Source organism: Micropterus salmoides, unplaced genomic scaffold (assembly GCF_014851395.1).
Source record: "Micropterus salmoides isolate LMB-PRFRI ecotype aquatic unplaced genomic scaffold, ASM1485139v1 Ms_hic_scaffold_20, whole genome shotgun sequence".
NCBI lineage: Eukaryota > Metazoa > Chordata > Actinopteri > Centrarchiformes > Centrarchidae > Micropterus > Micropterus salmoides.
This window is the reverse complement of record NW_024041151.1, coordinates 101,331-120,937: the sequence shown is the minus strand read 5'-3', so window position 1 is coordinate 120,937 and position 19,607 is coordinate 101,331. Positions and strand designations below refer to the sequence as shown.

Sequence of the window (19,607 nt, the reverse complement as noted above, 5' to 3'; positions counted from 1 at the left end):
TGAAAAAAAAAGAAATCATTAAGAATGTCTTTTAAAAAGTCTGGACGTTTTTATTAAAAGATTAAAATGTTTAAATAAGGTTTAAGAATGTTTAAAAAAAAGTTGAAAGCTGCATTTTACATTTACTCATTTGGCAGACGCTTTTATCCAAAGCGACTTACATTTGAGGAACAACATGCATCAACAGAGCATCAAATACAGATCTACAACTGACAATACATAATAGTAAGAGCAGCAATAAATACTTGTAAGAGCTCACAGTACATATCATATGTACATATCAATGAGGTAAATACCTAGGGAAAAGTTAACAAAAAAGTGCAATCAATACAAGATCATTGTAGGGGATAGAAGAAGAAGAGCACAGGAAGTGCATATTAGAGATTAGGAGTTAAGAGGTGTTATAAAAGGAAGTGTTCTCGGAAGAGATGAGTTTTCAAGAGCTTCATGAAGTTAGAGAGGGACGCCCCTGCTCTGATGGCGTGTGGTAGCTCATTCCACCATCGTGGTGTCACAGATGAGAACAGGGACTGGGATTGCTTTGTGTGAAGGGATGGCAGAGCCAGGCGGCGTTCGCTGGAGGAGCGTAGCGGCCGAGAAGGAACGTAAATTTGTATTATGGAGTTTAGGTCGGAGAAATATACCACGGGAGGTAAACTGACGAAGAGTGGGAGCTGAGCCAGGGTATTTAACTGCAGGAGTTGATGGTGATGAGCCACAGGTGCGGAACCCTCCAGGTGGCGATGAGCCACGGGACTGGTCACTACCGGTTTCAACTGGGACACGTGGAAGGTGGGGTGAATCCTCATCGACCGAGGCAATTGGAGTCTGACAGCTGAGGAATTTACGAGTATTTCAACAGAATAGGGATCAATGAACCGAGGTGACCGTTTTCTGGACTCAAACCTGAGGGGAATATTCTTGGTAGATAACCAGACCTTCTGACCATGCTTATAATCGGGGGCCGGGACTCTATGTCGGTCTGCCAGGCAGCGGTTGTTCTCCATAGACCTGAGGAGAGCGGCCCGGGTGTCCCTCCAGACCCTGCGACAGCGGCGGAGGTGGTGTTGGACTGACGGCACTGAGAGGTCACTCTCCTGAGCTGGGAACAGAGGGGGTTGGTAGCCCAGAGAGGCTTTGAGTGGTGACAGACCCGTAGCCGCACTGACGAGGGATTTGTGGGCGTACTCGACCCAAGCCAGGTAGGAACTCCAAGAATTGGTGTTCTGGGCAGTGATATAGTCCTCTGATACATCGGAGGACTATAAGCTTTATCAAAGAGGAAAGTCTTAAGCCTACTCTTAAATGTGGAGATGGTGTCTGCCTCCTGAACCCAAACTGGAACCTGGTTCCACAGGAGAGGAGCTTGACAGCTGAACGCTCTGGCTCCTAGTCTACTTTTGGAGACTCTAGGAACCACAAGTAACCCTGCATTCTGGGAGCGCAGTGCTCTGGTGGGGTAGTAAGGTACTATGAGCTCTTTAAGATAAGATGGTGCCTGACCATTAAGAGCTTTGTAGGTAAGAAGAATGATTTTAAATTCTATTCTGGATTTTACTGGAAGCCAATGCAAAGAAGCTAAAACAGGAGAAATGTGATCTCTTTTCCTGGTTCCTGTCAGAACACGTGCTGCAGCATTCTGGATCAGCTGAAGAGTCTTAACGGACTTTTTCGAGCAGCCTGATAATAAGGAATTGCAGTAATCCAGCCTAGAAGTAACAAATGCATGGACTTGTTTTTCTGCATCATTTTTAGACAGGATATTCCTGATTTTTGCAATATTACGTAGGTGAAAAAAGGCGGTCCTTGAAATTTGCTTAATATGAGACTTAAACGACATGTCCTGATCAAAGATAACTCCAAGATTCCTCACAGTGGTGCTGGAGGCCAGGGCGATGCCATCAAGGGAAACTATATCTTTAGATAATGCGTCACGGAGGTGCTTAGGCCCCAGAACAATAACTTCAGTTTTATCTGAGTTTAACATGAGAAAATTACAGGTCATCCAGGTTTTAACATCCTGAAAGCACATTTGAAGTTTAGCTAACTGATGAGTTTCATCTGGCTTGATCGATAGATATAACTGAGTATCATCTGCATAACAATGAATGTTTATGGAATATTTCCTGATAATATTGCCTAAGAGAAGCATTTATAAAGTGAAGAGGATTGGTCCGAGGACAGATCCTTGAGGAACTCTATGACTAACTTTGGCGTGCATGGAGGACTCATCGTTAACATGTATAAACTGAAATCGATCTGATAAATAGGACTTAAACCAGCTTAGAGCGGGTCCTTTAATGCCAATGAAATGTTCCAGTCTCTGCAATAGGATCTGATGGTCAATGGTATCAAATTCAGCACTAAGATCTAATAAAACCAGTACAGAGACAAGTCCTTTGTCTGATGCAATAAGGAGGTCGTTAGTAATTTTCACCAGTGCTGTCTCTGTGCTATGATGAGCTCTAAATCCTGACTGAAAATCCTCAAATAAACTATTGCTCTGTAGAAGGTCACACAGCTGTTTAGCAACTGCTTTCTCCAGAACCTTAGAGAGAAATGGAAGGTTAGATATAGGTCTATAGTTGGCTGAAACATCCGGATCAAGTTTGGGCTTTTTCAGAAGAGGTTTAATTACAGCTACTTTAAAGTACTGTGGTACATAGCCTGTTGATAGAGATAGATTGATCATATCTAGTATAGAGGTGCTGACTAAGGGTAAAACATCTTTAAACAACCTAGTCGGGATGGGGTCTAAGAGGCAGGTTGATGGTTTAGATGAAGAAATTATTGAAGTTAGTTGGTAAAGATTGAGGGAAGCAAAACAGTCTAAACATGTATCTGGTTATACAGCTGTTTCTAAGGTTCCTGAGTTAAGAGATAAGTCGGTGCCAGTTGAGGGCAGGTCTTGGTGAATTTTGTTTCTAATAGTTAGAATTTTATCATTAAAGAAGCTCATGAAGTCGTAACTACTGAGAGCTATGGGAATACTTGGCTCAATAGAGCTGTGACTCTCTGTCAGCCTGGCTACAGTGCTGAAAAGAAACCTGGGGTTGTTCCTATTTTCCTCTATTAATGACGAGTAGTACGCTGCTCTGGCATTACGGAGGGCCTTCCTATAAGTTTAAAGACTATCTTGCCAGATGAAACGAGAATTTTCCAGTTTGGTGGAACGCCAATTCCTCTCAAGTTTCCGCGATATTTGCTTTAATTTGCGAGTTTCAGTATTATACCATGGAGCTAACCGTCTTTGTTTTAGTATTTTCTTTTTTAGAGGGGCTACAGAGTCGAGTGTCATTCGCAGCGAGCCTGCAGCACTATCAACAAGATGATCGATTTGGGAGGGACTGAAACTAGCATAGGAGTCCTCCGTTACTTTGTGACTAGATAATGTATTTAGAGCTGATGGAATCGCATCCTTAAATTTAGCTATGGCACTATCAGACAGACATCTTGTATAGAAATTTTTGCCCAATGGCGAGTAGTTCAGCAATACAAACTCAAAAGTTAGTGGTGTTCTGTGGGAACACCACTAAATGTTCAATTTCAATACCATACACCAAAACAAGGTCGAGGGTGTGGTTAAAACAGTGAGTCGGTTCATGAACACTCTGAGAGAAGCCGATGGAATCTAACAAAGAGATAAACGCAGTACTGAAGCTGTCATTCTCAACGTCCACATGAATATTAAAATCCCCTACAATAATAACTTTGTCCGTTTTAAGGACTAAAGTTGACAAAAACTCTGCAAATTCAGATAAGAATTCAGAATACGGGCCAGGTGTTCGGTACACTATAACAAAAAGAATTGGTTGCAGTGATTTCCAACTTGGGTGTGAAAGACTAAGAACAAGGTTTTCAAATGAGTTATAGTTTAGTTTAGGTTTAGAGCTGATTAGTAGGCTAGAGTCGAAGATAGCTGCAACTCCACCTCCTCGGCCTGTGCCTCGAGGAATGTGAGTATTAATATGACTGGGAGGGGTGGATTCATTTAGGCTAACATATTCTCCATCACCCAGCCAGGTTTCAGTAAGACAAAATAAATCAATATCATAATCTGATATTAGTTCATTTACTAGTACACCTTTAGAAGAGAGAGATCTGATGTTTAAGAGTCCACATTTAACTCTCCTATTCGTTTGCACTATTGCTCTTGTGGTTTTAATTTTTATGAGGTTTTTATGCACAGCTCCTCTTCTGTTTACCTTTTTAAATAATTTTGATGGTTGGGGGGGGCAGACACCGTCACTTTTTCGGATAAGAACTGTGTTAGACTGCGACTCTGCGTAGGGTTTTGGGTGGGTAACTGCTGAAAAAGAAGGGCAGAGAAGTGTGTTAAACTGCGACTCTGCCTCCTGGTCTCAACTCTGGGTTGTCATGATTTGGTCCACTAATAAACTTGGCCAGATTTCTAGAAATGAGAGCTGCTCCTTCCCAAGTGGGATGGATGCCGTCTCTCCGGATCAGACCAGGTCTTCCCCAGAAAGTCTGCCAATGATCAACAAAGCCCACATCGTTTGCTGGACACCACCTCGACAACCAGCGGCGGAATGACGACATGCGGCTATACATGTCATCACTGGTCAGATTTGGCAGGGGTCCAGAGAAAACTACGGTGTCCGACATTGTTTTTGCATATGTACACACCGACTCAACATTAATCTTAGTGACCTCCGATTGGCGTTCCTAGAGCCTGGCCTGTAGGTTAGAGACATGTTGAATCGACCAAAAAACAAGGCCCAATGTACCTGGCGAGAGTACATTCAGACAGCCAAGAGGCTGTATATGTATACACGACATGGAGTCTGCAAAAACTAAGAAACGACCTGCTCCCAGCACAACACAGCCTCCAACACAAACTTTTGCTTTTGAATCATGGAGAAACCTCCGCTTTGTTTTGGGTATAAAAACAAACCCGCAGTTGGCTTTCATCGTATTGGACAGGTAAGCTAACATCACTACAAAACATGTAAAATATATTGTGTATATATATATATATTAAAGTGTCAAAGCCTGCAAGAAATGATGTAATGGTAAAAAGCTAATGTGGATCGATTTGTTTACTATCCCATAGTGATGCAGCCAGGAGCAGCCAGCTAACGCTACATTAGCTCGGACCCGCCGCTGTTTGCTTCGTAACGTTCAATTTAGATTTATTGCCTTTTATCGATACTCAGGTCCACAGCTTCTCCACCTCTCAGTCGCTGTAACTAACATGACCCACATAATATACAACCCAGAGGAACAACCATCCACTAACACTACAGTGAAGTTACTGACTGCGGTCAAACTGTTATAACGTGTGACACAGTCTCGTTATAATATTCAGTCCAGCTCACTAACACTTTCATTGTCATCCAAAACATGTAGCTGTGCTGAAATTGCTGAGCCTCCAGTGACAGATTCACAGATCGTAAAGACAGTTCCTGAAAGCAGCAGGCGAGCTAATGATGTAGCACGTTGGCTAAATGCAGTGTAACTTTATCATGTAACGAGCATGGATTAGTTCAACATCAAGCTGATAAAAATATCACTGTAACGTCGCAGTGGGAGTTTACCTGAGTTTCCACCATGTTGTGTGAAGCTGGCTCCCTATCCATCTAAAGCCGCTCTCACTTTGCCTTTTTTGGTAGTACTGTGCCAAAATGACTGTCTCACTGTGCTGAATGAAAGGTACGGAGCTGGTGTTGATCTGCCTCTGAGACAAGAACGTTGAAGTAACAGAGCCTGAACATGTCTGAGTGAAAAGCCACAGCCAGCATGCAGGTGTTCCTGCGTTTATTGCAGGATTTCTGTATGACAGTGGTTGTGTTTCGGATTCTGCTCACTCATGAGTTCAAGCGAGCACGTGTACGAGCACACGTCCGGTAGCAATCTTAAAACCGCACCGCTAGTGGCTACTGGAAACTACATAATGCCCCTTTAATACAAAAATACCATAATGTTCTAAAATTACAAGCAACAAAATACATATGTCACTGTGCCTCAAATATGCCCAGGAATAATAATAAAATTATTTTGGGCCAAAAAATGGCATCTGGACATGATGTCATTGTGATGACGCTGGCATACCGCGCCTGATGCAATATAATCAGGAAGTGTAACAGGCGCGCGGTTTGACAGTCGTGTGTGGTGATTGTGGAGTGAATAATGGGAAATGTTTGGACGTCGAGGTTATGGCGTAGACATTGGTTTAGCAGTGGCCAAGTGTGCACCCATGACTACTGTGATGGCTGTCAAGAAGGGAATCAACAGGGAAACGGAGTGAACGGGAGAAATGGGTGAGTAGCGAGTGTGTATGTGTGAGTGTGTGCGCGGTTATAATGGTTGCGCTGAGTTACCCGCAGGACCTGACAGGGCTACTCTGTTACATGGGCACTCTATCAGCCAGACTGATATGGATCTAGGAGGTCATTCCCTAAGAGGAATTCTGAGACCTGTTTGAATACTGCTCGTTCAATAGTTTTGGATAAAAAAGGTAGAAGAGACACTGGTCGATAGTTCTCAATTTGAGTTGGTTCAAGTGAGGGCTTTTTGAGCAAGGGTGTAACCTGAGCCCTTTTGAAAGTGGTCGGGAAGGTTCCTGAAGCCAAAGAAGTATTTATCACGAAGGATTGTCGGGACCACAGTAGGAGATATGGCTTGGAGGAGATTCGTAGGAATTGGGTCCAGTGGGCATGTAGTTGGACGGCTATGGGTCAAGAGTTCTGATACTTCGCTCTCTGTGAGAGGAGTAAACGAAGAGAGTGAACAACCACCTGGGAGGGCAGAGGAAAAGATGTAGGAGGACTGCTACAATGGTTGAGTTTGAGTGTTTCAGAGAATTGGCTAGTTATAGCCTCCACTTTGCCTGTGAAGAAGGCAGCAAAGGTATCAGCAGACAAGTTTGTGGGGGTTTGTGGCATTTTCTTTCAGCCGCTCTGAGATCAGTACGGAGCCCATGGATGGTATTAGTTAGCCACGGGTGGGACTGGTTTGGGCGAGCAGGCTTGATGGATAGAGGACACAGGCTATCCAGGCACAAGCTGAGTGTAGAGCACAGAGATTGTGTGGCATCATTGACCTCAAGTGAGGAAAATGTGGAGCAGGAAAGACGAGTCATGTGCTAAATGCGGTTAGCTGTTAGCATTCGGCTCACAGCCTTTATGTCTGTTGTTATACTGTCAGCTGTGTAATTGAGTAAAAGCGGTTACTACCAGTTATTGTTACTCTTCATGAAAAAGCATATGGAATTTTTGCTTAGCCGTTTTATTTGATTCAGGAGGACATTGTGGCTGAAGAGTTTTCCCCTTCCAGTGTGATGTGATAGACTGCTGTCTTTTCCTGAGCTGCATTTCTTTGTTTGCGTGCGCCTTCTGTGTGCTGCCAGAGACCATCGTCCCATTCCCTCACAATCTCATTCCCCTGCACATAATGGACACCTAATAACTTTACATGTGCATGTTTTTGTTTTTTCTGCTTGTGAAACAAGTGAACCGGCCATTGCATGTTTTGGCCCTCAATGCACCCGAGCCACGATCCAGACCTGCAATGAGTTCTAAAGACGTGTGTGAGTGTGTGTTTGTGGGCCAACAGCACAGTGGTATTGTTTGACGCTTACTGAGGTAATGCAGTGGTTATATAGAGTCCAATGAAACAAGACATATAAGGGTTTACAAGAGACTTACTAACAAGGGTTTTGTGTTTATTTTCCCGTGTTTTATTTTTTGTTTGTGAGTATTTTATGTTGGTATTTCGATTGGGCTATATTTTGTAAAGGTTATTTTTAGTTAAAAGGGAATTTATGTCTTTTTGTTACTGCCAAATTAATTAAATAATTGTGCTTTTTTCTGAGCATATTGGTGGTATATTCATTTGGGTTTGTCAGAGTGAATGCTTTTTGCTTACACAGATTAAACAGATACATGTAATTTGGTCTACAGTCTACATAAATATTAGAGTATAAATTTATATTACCTTTGTGTTTATCTGATGGGAGACACCGCCAGTTAAATTTTTCCATTTGAGAGTGGGTGAAGGTATCCATCATTTTCATTTGCTAGAATAATAGTACAGGTTACAGCACCAAAATATAAAAACTGTACCAAGGGCCCGCCCATAGTGACCTTATACGAAGAAGTTAGTCAACGTTATACAATCACATGGGACGGTGTTACATTTCTTTTTAACAGCAGTAAATACTGTAATTCAGAATTATATTATATTTTTGTATGAGTAATCAGATTGTGAGCATTGTACAATCCAGAGTCAGACTCCTCGTATGTGTACACATACCTGGCAATAAAGCTGATTCTGATTCTAAACCAACTAACCCTGCAAACGTTCTGCATGTGCATGTTAAATATGTGCAAAGCCCCGGGTCATTTTCGTTAAATGAAGCTAACGTTGCATTACATGTGGAAATTAAAGAAAGTACTTATTATACTAATGCTGATGCTTTAGCACTTAAAATAACACTGGTTTGCTGGCTAGCAAACCAGAAACTAAGATTTATCTTTATTTGTCACCTCACACTTGAAGGTACTGTACAACTAAAACACACAAAAAAAAATAATACAGAAAAAAACCCCACGTTAATTCACACACACACACACAAACACACACACTGCAAGTTACAAAAACATACTGAGTCTCATTTACAGCATGAGGAAATAACCAACATTTACATTTATTCATTTAGCTGACGCTTTTATCCAAAGCGACTTACAATTGCTCTACAGGTCGGAGGTCACACGCCTCTGGAGCAACGAGGGGTTAAGTGCTCAGAGACACAATGGTGCACGTGTTACAGTGGGAATCAAACCTGGGTCTCTCACACCAAAGGCATTTGTCTTGTCCATTGCTCCATCCCCTACCACATCAGCAACCTTTAACATAGCCAGCATAACTGCAACAACTGTGTTGAATAATTAGCGCAGATAGCTTAATGCTAACTTATATGGGAATCTACATTCATATGCCAACAGAAATTAGCATTGTGATTGCATTTTCCACATAAACTACACATATTTGAATTCACATGCTGAACATTACGAGTGTACAGTGTGCAAATGGCACAGGTGGCATACATACTTACAGGCATGTGCTTCTTGTGCTCTGTGTGAAACAAAAGAACTGCTAATATCATAGGCTGACTAGCTAGAAAACCAAACTCCCAGTGGCCTAAAGCGAAGCCACCACTAGGTGGAGACATTGCATGCTAAGAAAGTCAGTGCACAGTCTTACCTAGTTCACCTGTGTTCAGGCAGATCAGAACGCTGCAACAACGCTGGAACACCTGTCGCCATCAACTCTCGACCCGGGCACGAAGTCCACATGTGCAGTGGCCTTAGTTACCTCAGCGAATGCCCGAACCACGACCCCAAGCTTTCTCCACCAACTACATTTAGCGGTTTCAACTACTCATTAGTAAACTTTAAATTTTGGGTTAGCTCACCTTTTAAAAAAAATATTTGTTCACTCAACTTTAAAGATAAAACTTTAAAATAACACTTTAGAGGTTGGGCTTTTTACCGTGTATGAAAATGTTAATTTATCTGAGGCTGCTATCTTGCTGAGGTCAAAGACCTAACCTTTGCAGGAGTAATAATAATAATAATAATAATTAGTGAAGTGAAGCAGGTCAAGTTGAAATGGTCAAAGTTAAATTTGAACAGAATGGACTCTATTTAAACACAAAGATAAGTTATGCTAATATTGATCCCTGACAGCAGTGAGTGATAGGTCATATTCGACACTAGTTGCTAGTCAAACCAGTAATAAAGACAAAATATTAAAGCATTTAAATATAGAATTAAATGAAAATGGAATAAGATTAAAAAAGACATTTGTATATAATACTAAAATCTTAAATGAAAGATTGAAATGAGCGTACCGTGTAGTTTCCTCTTTCAGTTTAGACGGATCCTCAGCGTAAAATTTGATACCAAAGTAGAAAATGTACGGTGGCCCAACTGTGACAAAACAGTAAATAACAGAAAGAGATATTATGGCATTTTTTTGTTTTGTCATTTATAAAAACATGGCAGTAGTTAGAAGGAAAAATCTGATAACGAAGATTGAAGATGAAACGAATAGGAGTTATTTAATGACTCTCTAAATGAATGGAGGCTTTGGTCAGTTAGAAAAATACTAAACTTTACATTAACTTTTAGACATAAGTCAGTAGGTGTAATTATACTTTTAAAAAGTCATGTAATTTATTGATTTTAACTGTCAGTCGTGTAGTTTGTCGCTTTTGATCATTGAAACTCACCGAGGTTTCGATGTTGTGAAAGAGTTTTTGAAGGATCCAACCAGTGCTGTTTGAAACAAAAACAATTAAAATGAATTGGATTCAAATAAATGACAGCAAATTAAACTAAAGGAACACATATTTATAATACTCTACTCAGTATAACTTCATATTTCATTTGGTGGATGTTTTCTGGTTGTGTTTTTTTTTTTTTTGTTCTGTGGTCTTTTTGCTTTCTAGTTTTTTCTTGTTACTCTTGTCCTTCACTTTGCATTTTCCTGTCAGTTTCTTTGGTTTTGTCATTTTCTTGATGTGCTTTCATTTTTCTTACCGTCTGCTGTTTGTGATCACAGAATCTCAAACCGAAGAACTCGACTTCGACCAAGTTAAGGTGAGAAAGCACCTGCTGCAAGATGGCCATCGCCTTCAAAGATTTCTGAGGATAAAAAAGGATTTACTTCATCATTTTGTTCACATAAGCCCCTTTTCCTTTTTTAAAATGTATTTATTTGTTTTTCCCATCACACAGTACCAGCTCGAGTCTGTTTGGTTTTCCACTGTGGAAAAGTTGTACTTTATTCACCTCTGTCGAGGTTCCAATCGAGCTGAGGCGATACTAAAATGTGACGTGAACACTGCTGATTGGTCAGAGAGAATCGTCACTATTCACTGCATCATCATTGTGCGCGCCAGACAGAGGTCAGCAACAGAAAGTTTTATATTTTACGGTTTCATACGTTATTTCATCACTAAATCTATTTCTGAGAAGTTTTGAGGTGAGAAATCAGCTGTGTAGATTTCCAATATTGACAGTTTTACGAGAAGTGATGGAGGAACAAAAATGTGCTTGAATATTTTCGGAGTTGAGGAGCTCCATGAGTGGCGGCGGGGGAAGCCTGCTGTGACCCGCGGGAGGAGCGCGTGAGGCCGCCCAGCCGCCCGCTCACAGAGCCCTCTGCTCCCGCCGTCACACAGACCGCTGCAGCAACAACGGCAGAGGAAAACACAGCTGGAAGCTTTTCATACCGCTTATCTGTCTTTACATTCTGAGGAAGGTTCAAACATTTTAACTTAAAAAAGAGAAAGCTCTGTGGGTCGCTGGTGTGTGGCGTCACAGTGAACATTACGTCGCTGCAGTTGTGTGTGGCGTCGCTATGACGACCAGCTCCATTGAGGGGTGCTATCTCTGGGTACTATCTGCAATGGAAAACCAAAGGACAACCAAAGTGAGTCGAGGCGAGGCGAGCTTGTGGTTTACAGAACAAATGTCTGCCTGTTTCTCTGACTGAGAGAAAAGTACTTATTGGAGTTTCAGGAGCAGGTAACATCCTCTCTAGAATGAACTTCATCTCACTTTCCCCATTGGACCATAAATTATTTGTTCAGAACTGAGACTCCGTTTTCCACAATCCTAAAGCCCTCTCACTCTTCAAAAGGAATTACATTTTACTGTCATGGCCACTGTTCCATGAACACCAGCTCTGTTCACGCACGCCATGATGTCAGCGCCACTGTTAAAGGGACAGTCTGATACAGCATTCCCTACACCCCCAGCCATCCAGGGAGTAACCGACACAGCCGCAGCCTACATCATCCAGGGCAAATCCCACTGACGTCAGCTGACGTCAGCCCTGTCAATCACATGCGCCCCCCTTGCAGAACCCAATAATTTACATTTATTCATTTAGCTGACACTTTTATCCAAAGCAACACCAAAGGCACAGTCTTATCCATTGCGCCATTGCCACCCCAATAATGGAATAAAATCCTCTCCTTAACTCCATCTAAACCAATACTGTAATAATCTCAGTACCAATAATGTAGCAAATTGTTACATTAACGTAAGTTATTACATTATTGGGTGAACCTTATTTTTGCACAACCCGATAATGTAAGAATTTCTGATTACTGTAAGAACTTGGTTGTAGTAGCATGCTGCCACAAAATGTGTCAGTGGTGATGTTTTCAAGTAGGTGATGCCTTAATCATGTCTAATAACATAGCACTTTCTATTTGTGAATATTACACACTAAACCTCGCCTGTTTCCAATAAGATGAAATTATACTAAATACCTCTTGAAACTGGAGTATTGTGTTTTGTTAGGGCCCAAGCATGAAATGTGCAAGGCCCCTACTGGAACTCAAGGGATTTTTTCCTGCAAAGTAATTCATTTTTGACAGCATAAACACGCTCGAAAACTCACCGAACTTTGCACACACATCAAGTGGCGTGAAAAAGTTGGTATTTTATGGGTCGCCATGAAACAGGAAGTTACACATTTTAAACTGCTGATATCTAAATCAAACATTGGTTTTAGGATTAAGCGTTTTTTCTTAGAGTTGTGTGTAGGCAGACGGAGGGACAGGACTGAAGTGAACATACTTATTTTATTCAGTGAACATGCTGCATTAAGAGAACAGATGATCCTTTCTTTGCATCTGAACATTTTGCTTCATCCTTCTGTAAATAAATATGTACTTAATAATTCCACCTTGTGGTGTGTAAAATGGATCAGCAGAAACATCAGTGATTTAAATTATGGAAGATTTTTGTAGTATATGATGAGCAGCTGCATATTTCAGTTTGTTTGGTTAGTTTACCTCCACGCTGCTTAACTAAGGTCATTTAATAAGACATGTAGTTTCATATGGAGATACAGGACCAGATGAAAAGGACTCTTTGGCTCTCTTTTCAATGACCATTGGCAGTGCAGCACTGTGTAATATCCACAGTAAAAATGATTCAAAGTATTATATTATTAGAAATGATTGTTGTCCATTTGAAAATAATGACCAACCTACGAAAACAATGAATTCCCAAAACATTGTCACATTATTGGTGGCATGTTATTACAACAATAAGTTTAACCCATGTAAATTTGTAGCAGTTTTAATTTATTTGCCATCAGTTTGGCAAGTCTCCATTCATCATTCAGAGCACATGCTGCACAGGGGGTGTTGCACCGACTCCTCAGCAGGGATTAAGTGCAGCTGGGTGATTCCCTCTTGGCCAATCAGGATGTGGCGACGCCCACTCTGGAAGACATAAGAAGAGGGTCGTACCTGCACACGGTGGCTCATTCCTGAAACATTATGAACCCTACACTATGTGTGCAGACGTCGCTCTGTAGACAATGTCAGCCTGTAGCCTTTGAAGAGGCATTTTGTCCTGTCAAATACAAAACGTTATTTTCATTTATTATGATGTTGGGAACCGGGCCTCAGTCACCTTTCCCCTGTGGAAACAGTCCCGAGGTAATTTAATCAATAACGTAATAACCTCTTGTTAATATGACAATTTATTACATTCTTGGTACAGAGGTTATTACATTATTGTGGCATGCCTTGTATGTTTGGCCTACAACCTGTGTGTGGACTCTTGCCAACGAGTCGTTCCATGTGAGCCTGGTTTTCACTGGATTAAACATCACTAACTGGATCAGAACCTTGTGTCTCACACAGGCTGCGATTGAAAAGTAAAAAAAAAAAAAATCTCCTTTCCTAATCACCTTTCCTTGACCTCGATGGAAAATGTCATGAGGTCAAGGAAAGATGTGAAGGAGAATCCATAAGGACTTAGGAAAAGAGGACCGTGGGGTTCAGAGAATCCGACTGCTCTTTTCTAACCATGCGATGGCGGATTTTACTGACGTGACCTACCGTGATAAAACTACAATCTTCCCGAAGATTGACTACAAAAAGCGCATCTTTGACACTGCGCCCCATGTTGTTGTAATGCAGGCCATCTAAAGGTAGACAACACGGTGGAATATTTTACTTAATAACCAAGACAGCAGAAAGGCAGATAAGGTTCCTACCAGTCACTACATAATGGAAAGAGTTGTCACATTGAGAATGCTCACACTCACCCTCCTATAGGCATATCAACATCCCAATTGTATATAAATCCCCAGAGTGAGTGAGTGTGTTAGTGATAGATATATATATAAAAAAAAAGAGAGAGCTCTGTCATTAAACACGATTTTACCCATTTTAAAAATCAATGGAAAATCAGCATTAATAATGTGGCAGGCCGCCACAAATAAATCAGTGTGTGGGAAACACCTCCTGTAGGTCATCCAGCTGGATCTTTGCCTGTATGAAGGCGGAGTGTCAGCATCTGTGACTGAAGTATTAATTTGCTGAAGGCTGCAGTAACAGTCACCTCACTTTGATCACGTTACAAGACCAGTAACAGCTCCATGGGTCTCAGTCATTGCTGACAGTTTAAGATATATGCATATCAGCAAGTTATGGCATAAGAGAGAAAAGGGTGAACAGCCAATGGTAATTTACGTGGTGATCAACCTCCTTTATCCGTCATGGTCGCTGATTTATTTTATTGTTGTAGAAAACAGTTAATAGCATATTTCAACAACCCGAAACATAAAACGGTGTTGAAATAGTATCAGATTACAAAAAAAAAAAAAAAACAAGGAAACTGAGAGTCTTATTAAAGTATCATAATATGCGTCTGTGTTGCAGGATCTTGCTAAATGTAGTTGATGGATTTTATTTTTTGTGTTTGAGAACGTGTGCCGCTTTAAATGTTGGCGGCGCAAGGAATTGTGGGACGGCAATCTCCCTTTGGTAAAGGATGGTCCGGTGTACCCTATGCTAAAAGAGATATGAAAGGAAGCATTGAGGCACCTTTCCTCAGCTTTTAGAGAATTCCAGCAGCTCTTGTCACGGCTGCCACTGAGATGCTTCCGGGTCACTTCACTCACAGACACTGAAGGGTTGGAGGGGGTCCGTGGTGCTACGGCGGTTTCCCCACAACACAGATCAAAGCAGAGTGGAGATGGCACAGTAGATAAGACGTCTTTGGTGTGATTCCCACTGCGACACATCCACCATTGTGAACCCCTCGTTGCTCCAGAGGCTGTGACCTCTGACATGTACAGCAGCTGTAAGTCTCTTTGGATAAAAGCGTCAGCTAAATGAATAAATGTAGAGTGAGTCCAAGCCTCACACAGTCTTCTTGTTTCATCAAGAAATCCTTTAAATGCATGACGGTGTGGTCTAGTGAACTGATGTATAAAGAATTATGAGAAAGGAAATGTAGGAAAAAACAGACTAGGCTAAAATAAACATTTTACAGGAAGGTCTCGCTCACCTTGATGCCTCGCTCAGCTGTTAGTGTGATTTTCCTCTCGTCCAATAGGAGGACCTCGCCATAAAATTCCTCCTGGTTGCCACGGAAACAGGCCATCGTTCCTTAAACACATGAGACAGAGTTGCCATTGAACGCTATTCAAAAAAAATCCTCTTAACAAAAAGTCAGTTTTGCTGACTTTTGATTTTGTTTCATAAAGTATTAAATATTTGTAGATGAACTTCCTTTAATCTGCACGGACACAGCGAGACAATAAGACGCCAACTTCAAGTTCATCTCAAAGTGTTCACAATGCTCCCAATCTGTGTTACTAAAGGGTTAACAACCTGAGTGATGACGGGAAGATTAAAGTTCTAAATGTGTGTCTGTCTTAATGAATAATTCTGTAAACAGTTTATAGAAATGAAATGCAGCGTTAAAGTCGCAGCAGATAAATAAAAACAGACTGATAATAGTAAAAGGAAATGGTTAAATTCTCTTGTTAAAACGAACCTGTGATGTCCTCAGCTTTCTGTTTACATCCGTGCAAATAGATGAGTCAGTGTGTCGTCTCATTAGAAACAACTTTGTTCTTCTCTTTGTGCTTTATTAAGAAAGGACAGTTGAAAGAGGAATGTGGCAGCAAAGGGCCGCCATCGGACTCCTTTTTTTAAATGTATCAACGCGATACTGAGGTATTCGTTGATGATGCATTCTGGGCCCTGTTTCAGAAAGCCGGTTCAACAAACCCCGAGCTCTGAGCTGACTGAGCCTGAAGTGGGAAAGTCCAGAACAGCCAATCAGAAAAAGGTTCAGTCAACTCAGATGGTGCTTCTCAAGTCTCTTATTTGTCATTTCCTCGCTCCTCGCTTGAAACGGAAGTTGTTCCGCCATCTTACGGACCGTCCCAAAGCTCTTATTTGCATTTGAGGAGCGATCTGTGAGGAGCTGAGCGAGTATACACCAGTGCATCCTTGGAAGTCTTTACTGACCTACATGCCCCCTTACTGGATAGCACTTATATTGATTGGACGCTGCAGCTGATCGGACTGATCTGATACATCAGATAACATTAAAGTCAAGTGCATCACTGCAAAGAATTACTATTTGATTTTGTTTTATGATTCACTGTAGTTCATTGTAGGTCTGAACAACAAAAGCCCCACACAGAACTTTATTAGAAAGAGTTCTTTCTTTTTAGTTCTCCCGTCAACTTTTATTATGGAGACAAAGTCAGAGAGAGTCTGTCAGCAATAAACATGTTTCACTTATTGTCATTTCTATTCAGTCACACGTGAGGCTGCTCATTCCTGTGTTTAGTCCAAATAGACGACTATAAGACATCCAGCCATCTCACCCAGTGCATCTGAAAGCAGCCGGCGGCTCCACGAGTAAAATCAGCTGATGAAAGTATGAATGAAAGCCGCTATGCTAAAAAGAAAGTGTCAGACTGATATGATGGAACGCAGTGATCGATCGGTGAGGAGTGATGTGCCTTGCATAGATTAAATGTAGGCTATGCAGTAGGCTAGTGATAAAAGATACCAGGACTGGAAATAAACTGAAAGCCTTAAACTGAGCATCGACTAGAGTTTCAATCAACATCATTTCAATTTCTCTTAAACCTTTAGCCTGTTATTCAATAACGAATTCACAATCAGAATCAATAAATCTAAATGCAGATAATATCAGCACTGTGCCAGTAGAAATGATCGTGTGCCTCTGAGCAGGATATAGCCTATAATTATTATTCATGTGCAGGTGTCTGTTAAACAGGTAACAGCTGCAGAGAGAATCATGCTGCTGTGCTCTGATAACTGAGACTTTATTAGTACCAACACAGCGCACGTGTGCAGACACAAACTCCATGAAAAGTGTGTAGCCTAAAGCTGTTAGAGCCGACTGACAGCTGATCCAGCTGAGATCAGCTGCCGCTGTCATCAGAAATGGACGTCGCTTCATGTGACGCTTCGGAGGAAAGGACGTCTCATGTATCATTGTCCCATCTCTCCTCACTTGGTTTCCTTGTGTCTTTCCGTGCATCCCCGGTGGACGGGACTAAGACGCAAGGAAAAGACGCAAGTGAGGGAAACGTGGATACAATTAAGAGTGAGCCTGGAAGCGCATGCGTGGGAATGAAAAAGCCTCATTAATGGAGCTCCGAAAATACAATTCACCATGGCAACGGGTAAATAAAGGCAGAGCCTCCATTTTAATCGGGTGGAGCTAGAAATATGAACGCTGCCAACACGGCCCCTGATAGGCTCTAAAACGCAGGAGTGGAGGATCGACATGTTAAAGTTAGTGCTTTTAGCTACAGTGTTGTCATTCATCATTTAGAGTGAGAGCCCAAATGCAAGACATTAGTTCAGTGACTTTAATAAAAAAAAAACAAGACTTACAGGTAGTTGATTAATCCACAATCCAAATACCCAAGGCAACAGAGAAACAGGCCGGACACTCCACACATGACATGAGAGAGCGTATACACGCTACAATGACCGGACAGGGACTGAACAGAAACACCAAACATTTATACACCAGGGACTAACCAGCAGGCGGGAGCAACACAGGTGACTGGGATCAGGACTAATGAGACAGGCAGCCAGAGGGCTTCTGGAGTAACAGACAGGAGACAAACACCAAACACAGGCGAGATCAGAATAATATAAATAACTAATCCAGACACAACAGGCAGATCACAGATAAACTACAACCAACAGGGAAAGCTGGGATCAAACAATATTATTACAACAACAATAACTAAGGCACAGAACTAAAATGCAGGGCTAAACCTAAGATACAAGACAGACAGACACAAATGAGCAAAACTGAACATGCAAATGAACAATGGAATAAAAGGCTAAACAGAGAACACAAGACCAGGAACAAAACCTCAAAACAGAAAACATGGACCAACTGTTACACAGAACAGGGTAGGGAACAAAGACAGGACCAACCAGGAAACAGGACAACAGACAGGACTGAAACCCAAAACACAACAGACAATATAACAACAAACTCACAGAGAGCTAAACTAAACAAGGCCGCAGGCAGAATGTGACAGCGTCCACATGAATATTAAAATCCCCTACAATAATAACTTTGTCCGTTTTAAGGACTAAAGTTGACAAAAACTCAAACTCTGCAAATTCAGATAAGAATTCAGAGTACGGGCCAGGTGCTCGGTACACTATAACGAAGAGAATTGGTTGCAGTGATTTCCAACTTGTGTGCGAAAGACTAAGAACAAGACTTTCAAATGACTTATAGTTTAGTTTAGGTTTAGAGCTGATTAGTAGGCTAGAGTCGAAGATAGCTGCAACTCCACCTCCTCGGCCTGTGCCTCGAGGAATGTGAGTATTAATATGACTGGGAGGGGTGGATTCATTTAGGCTAACATATTCTCCATCACCCAGCCAGGTTTCAGTAAGACAAAATAAATCAATATCACATTTTTGAAACTCTCTACTCCAATTGCCCGTTTCCAGGTCCAGGAAAATGTGCTTCCAACTGGAGATCAGACTGGACCAACAGGAACTGGACCAGGTGTTGTAAACCCACAGGGCAACTCCCATGTGTTTGGTCAGTCTCACCTGATCACCCACTGGAACAACCTCGACTCTGAAAGAGATCCGGCTTGTAGGAAGTAGTGCATCCCTGTGGGGCCTCAGGCCTGTACAGGGTGAACGGTGGGTTCAGACGGGACTCTTTAGGAAGACTCAGACCCCTCAGCTCTAGGGTCAAGTGTCAAAGACAATGCAGTCACTGATATGGACCCATCCTCTATCAGAGCATTCACTGTCAGGCAGCAACACCCCCTTTCAGACCATAACCAAATAAATGTGTTGAAGTCGAATCAGTGATCCACAATTTTTTTTTAAAAACCTGTCCTGCCCAGCAGCCTGGTATAGAGTATAATGACCTGGATACCATATTGTGCCAGACAGATTTTACTTTAACAAGAGAGTATTAAAATACTCCTTTGTCTGTTTTATTATTTATTTAATTATGTATTGATCTGTCACCGGGCCGGACAGGGGGGCAGACACGGGGATGGGGGGGCACAAACAGACAGCACAGAGAAAGGACAACACCTGCAAGACAAGGGGGATGGAAGGTGGGGACAACAGGGAAAAGCTGTGGGAAACACCAACTGCAGAAAGCAACGAAACCTGGAATAGAACAGAGAGGGGGGCTTGGGGAGGAGAAAAACAACAACAACAAACAAACACAAACAAAAAAACAATAAAAATAATAATAATAGTAAAAGACAAC

The 19,607-nt window shown here is 41.7% G+C and overlaps 1 protein-coding gene across 2 annotated transcripts in view; it reads right to left on the bottom strand.

The window, feature by feature from the left end:
• epb41l4a (erythrocyte membrane protein band 4.1 like 4A) overlaps positions 1-17,873 on the bottom strand; it is a 30,882-nt gene extending 13,009 nt beyond the window's left edge. For both annotated transcript variants that reach the window (XM_038734659.1, XM_038734660.1), the window contains exons 1-5: positions 17,732-17,873; positions 15,351-15,451; positions 10,566-10,670; positions 10,256-10,301; positions 9,875-9,953 (exon numbers count right to left, since the gene is read on the bottom strand). In XM_038734659.1, the coding sequence (XP_038590587.1) occupies positions 9,875-9,953; positions 10,256-10,301; positions 10,566-10,670; positions 15,351-15,446 (326 nt within the window). In that variant the 5' untranslated portion in view covers positions 15,447-15,451; positions 17,732-17,873. The remainder of the gene's footprint in view (positions 1-9,874; positions 9,954-10,255; positions 10,302-10,565; positions 10,671-15,350; positions 15,452-17,731) is intronic.
• Positions 17,874-19,607: the final 1,734 nt, after the last annotated feature.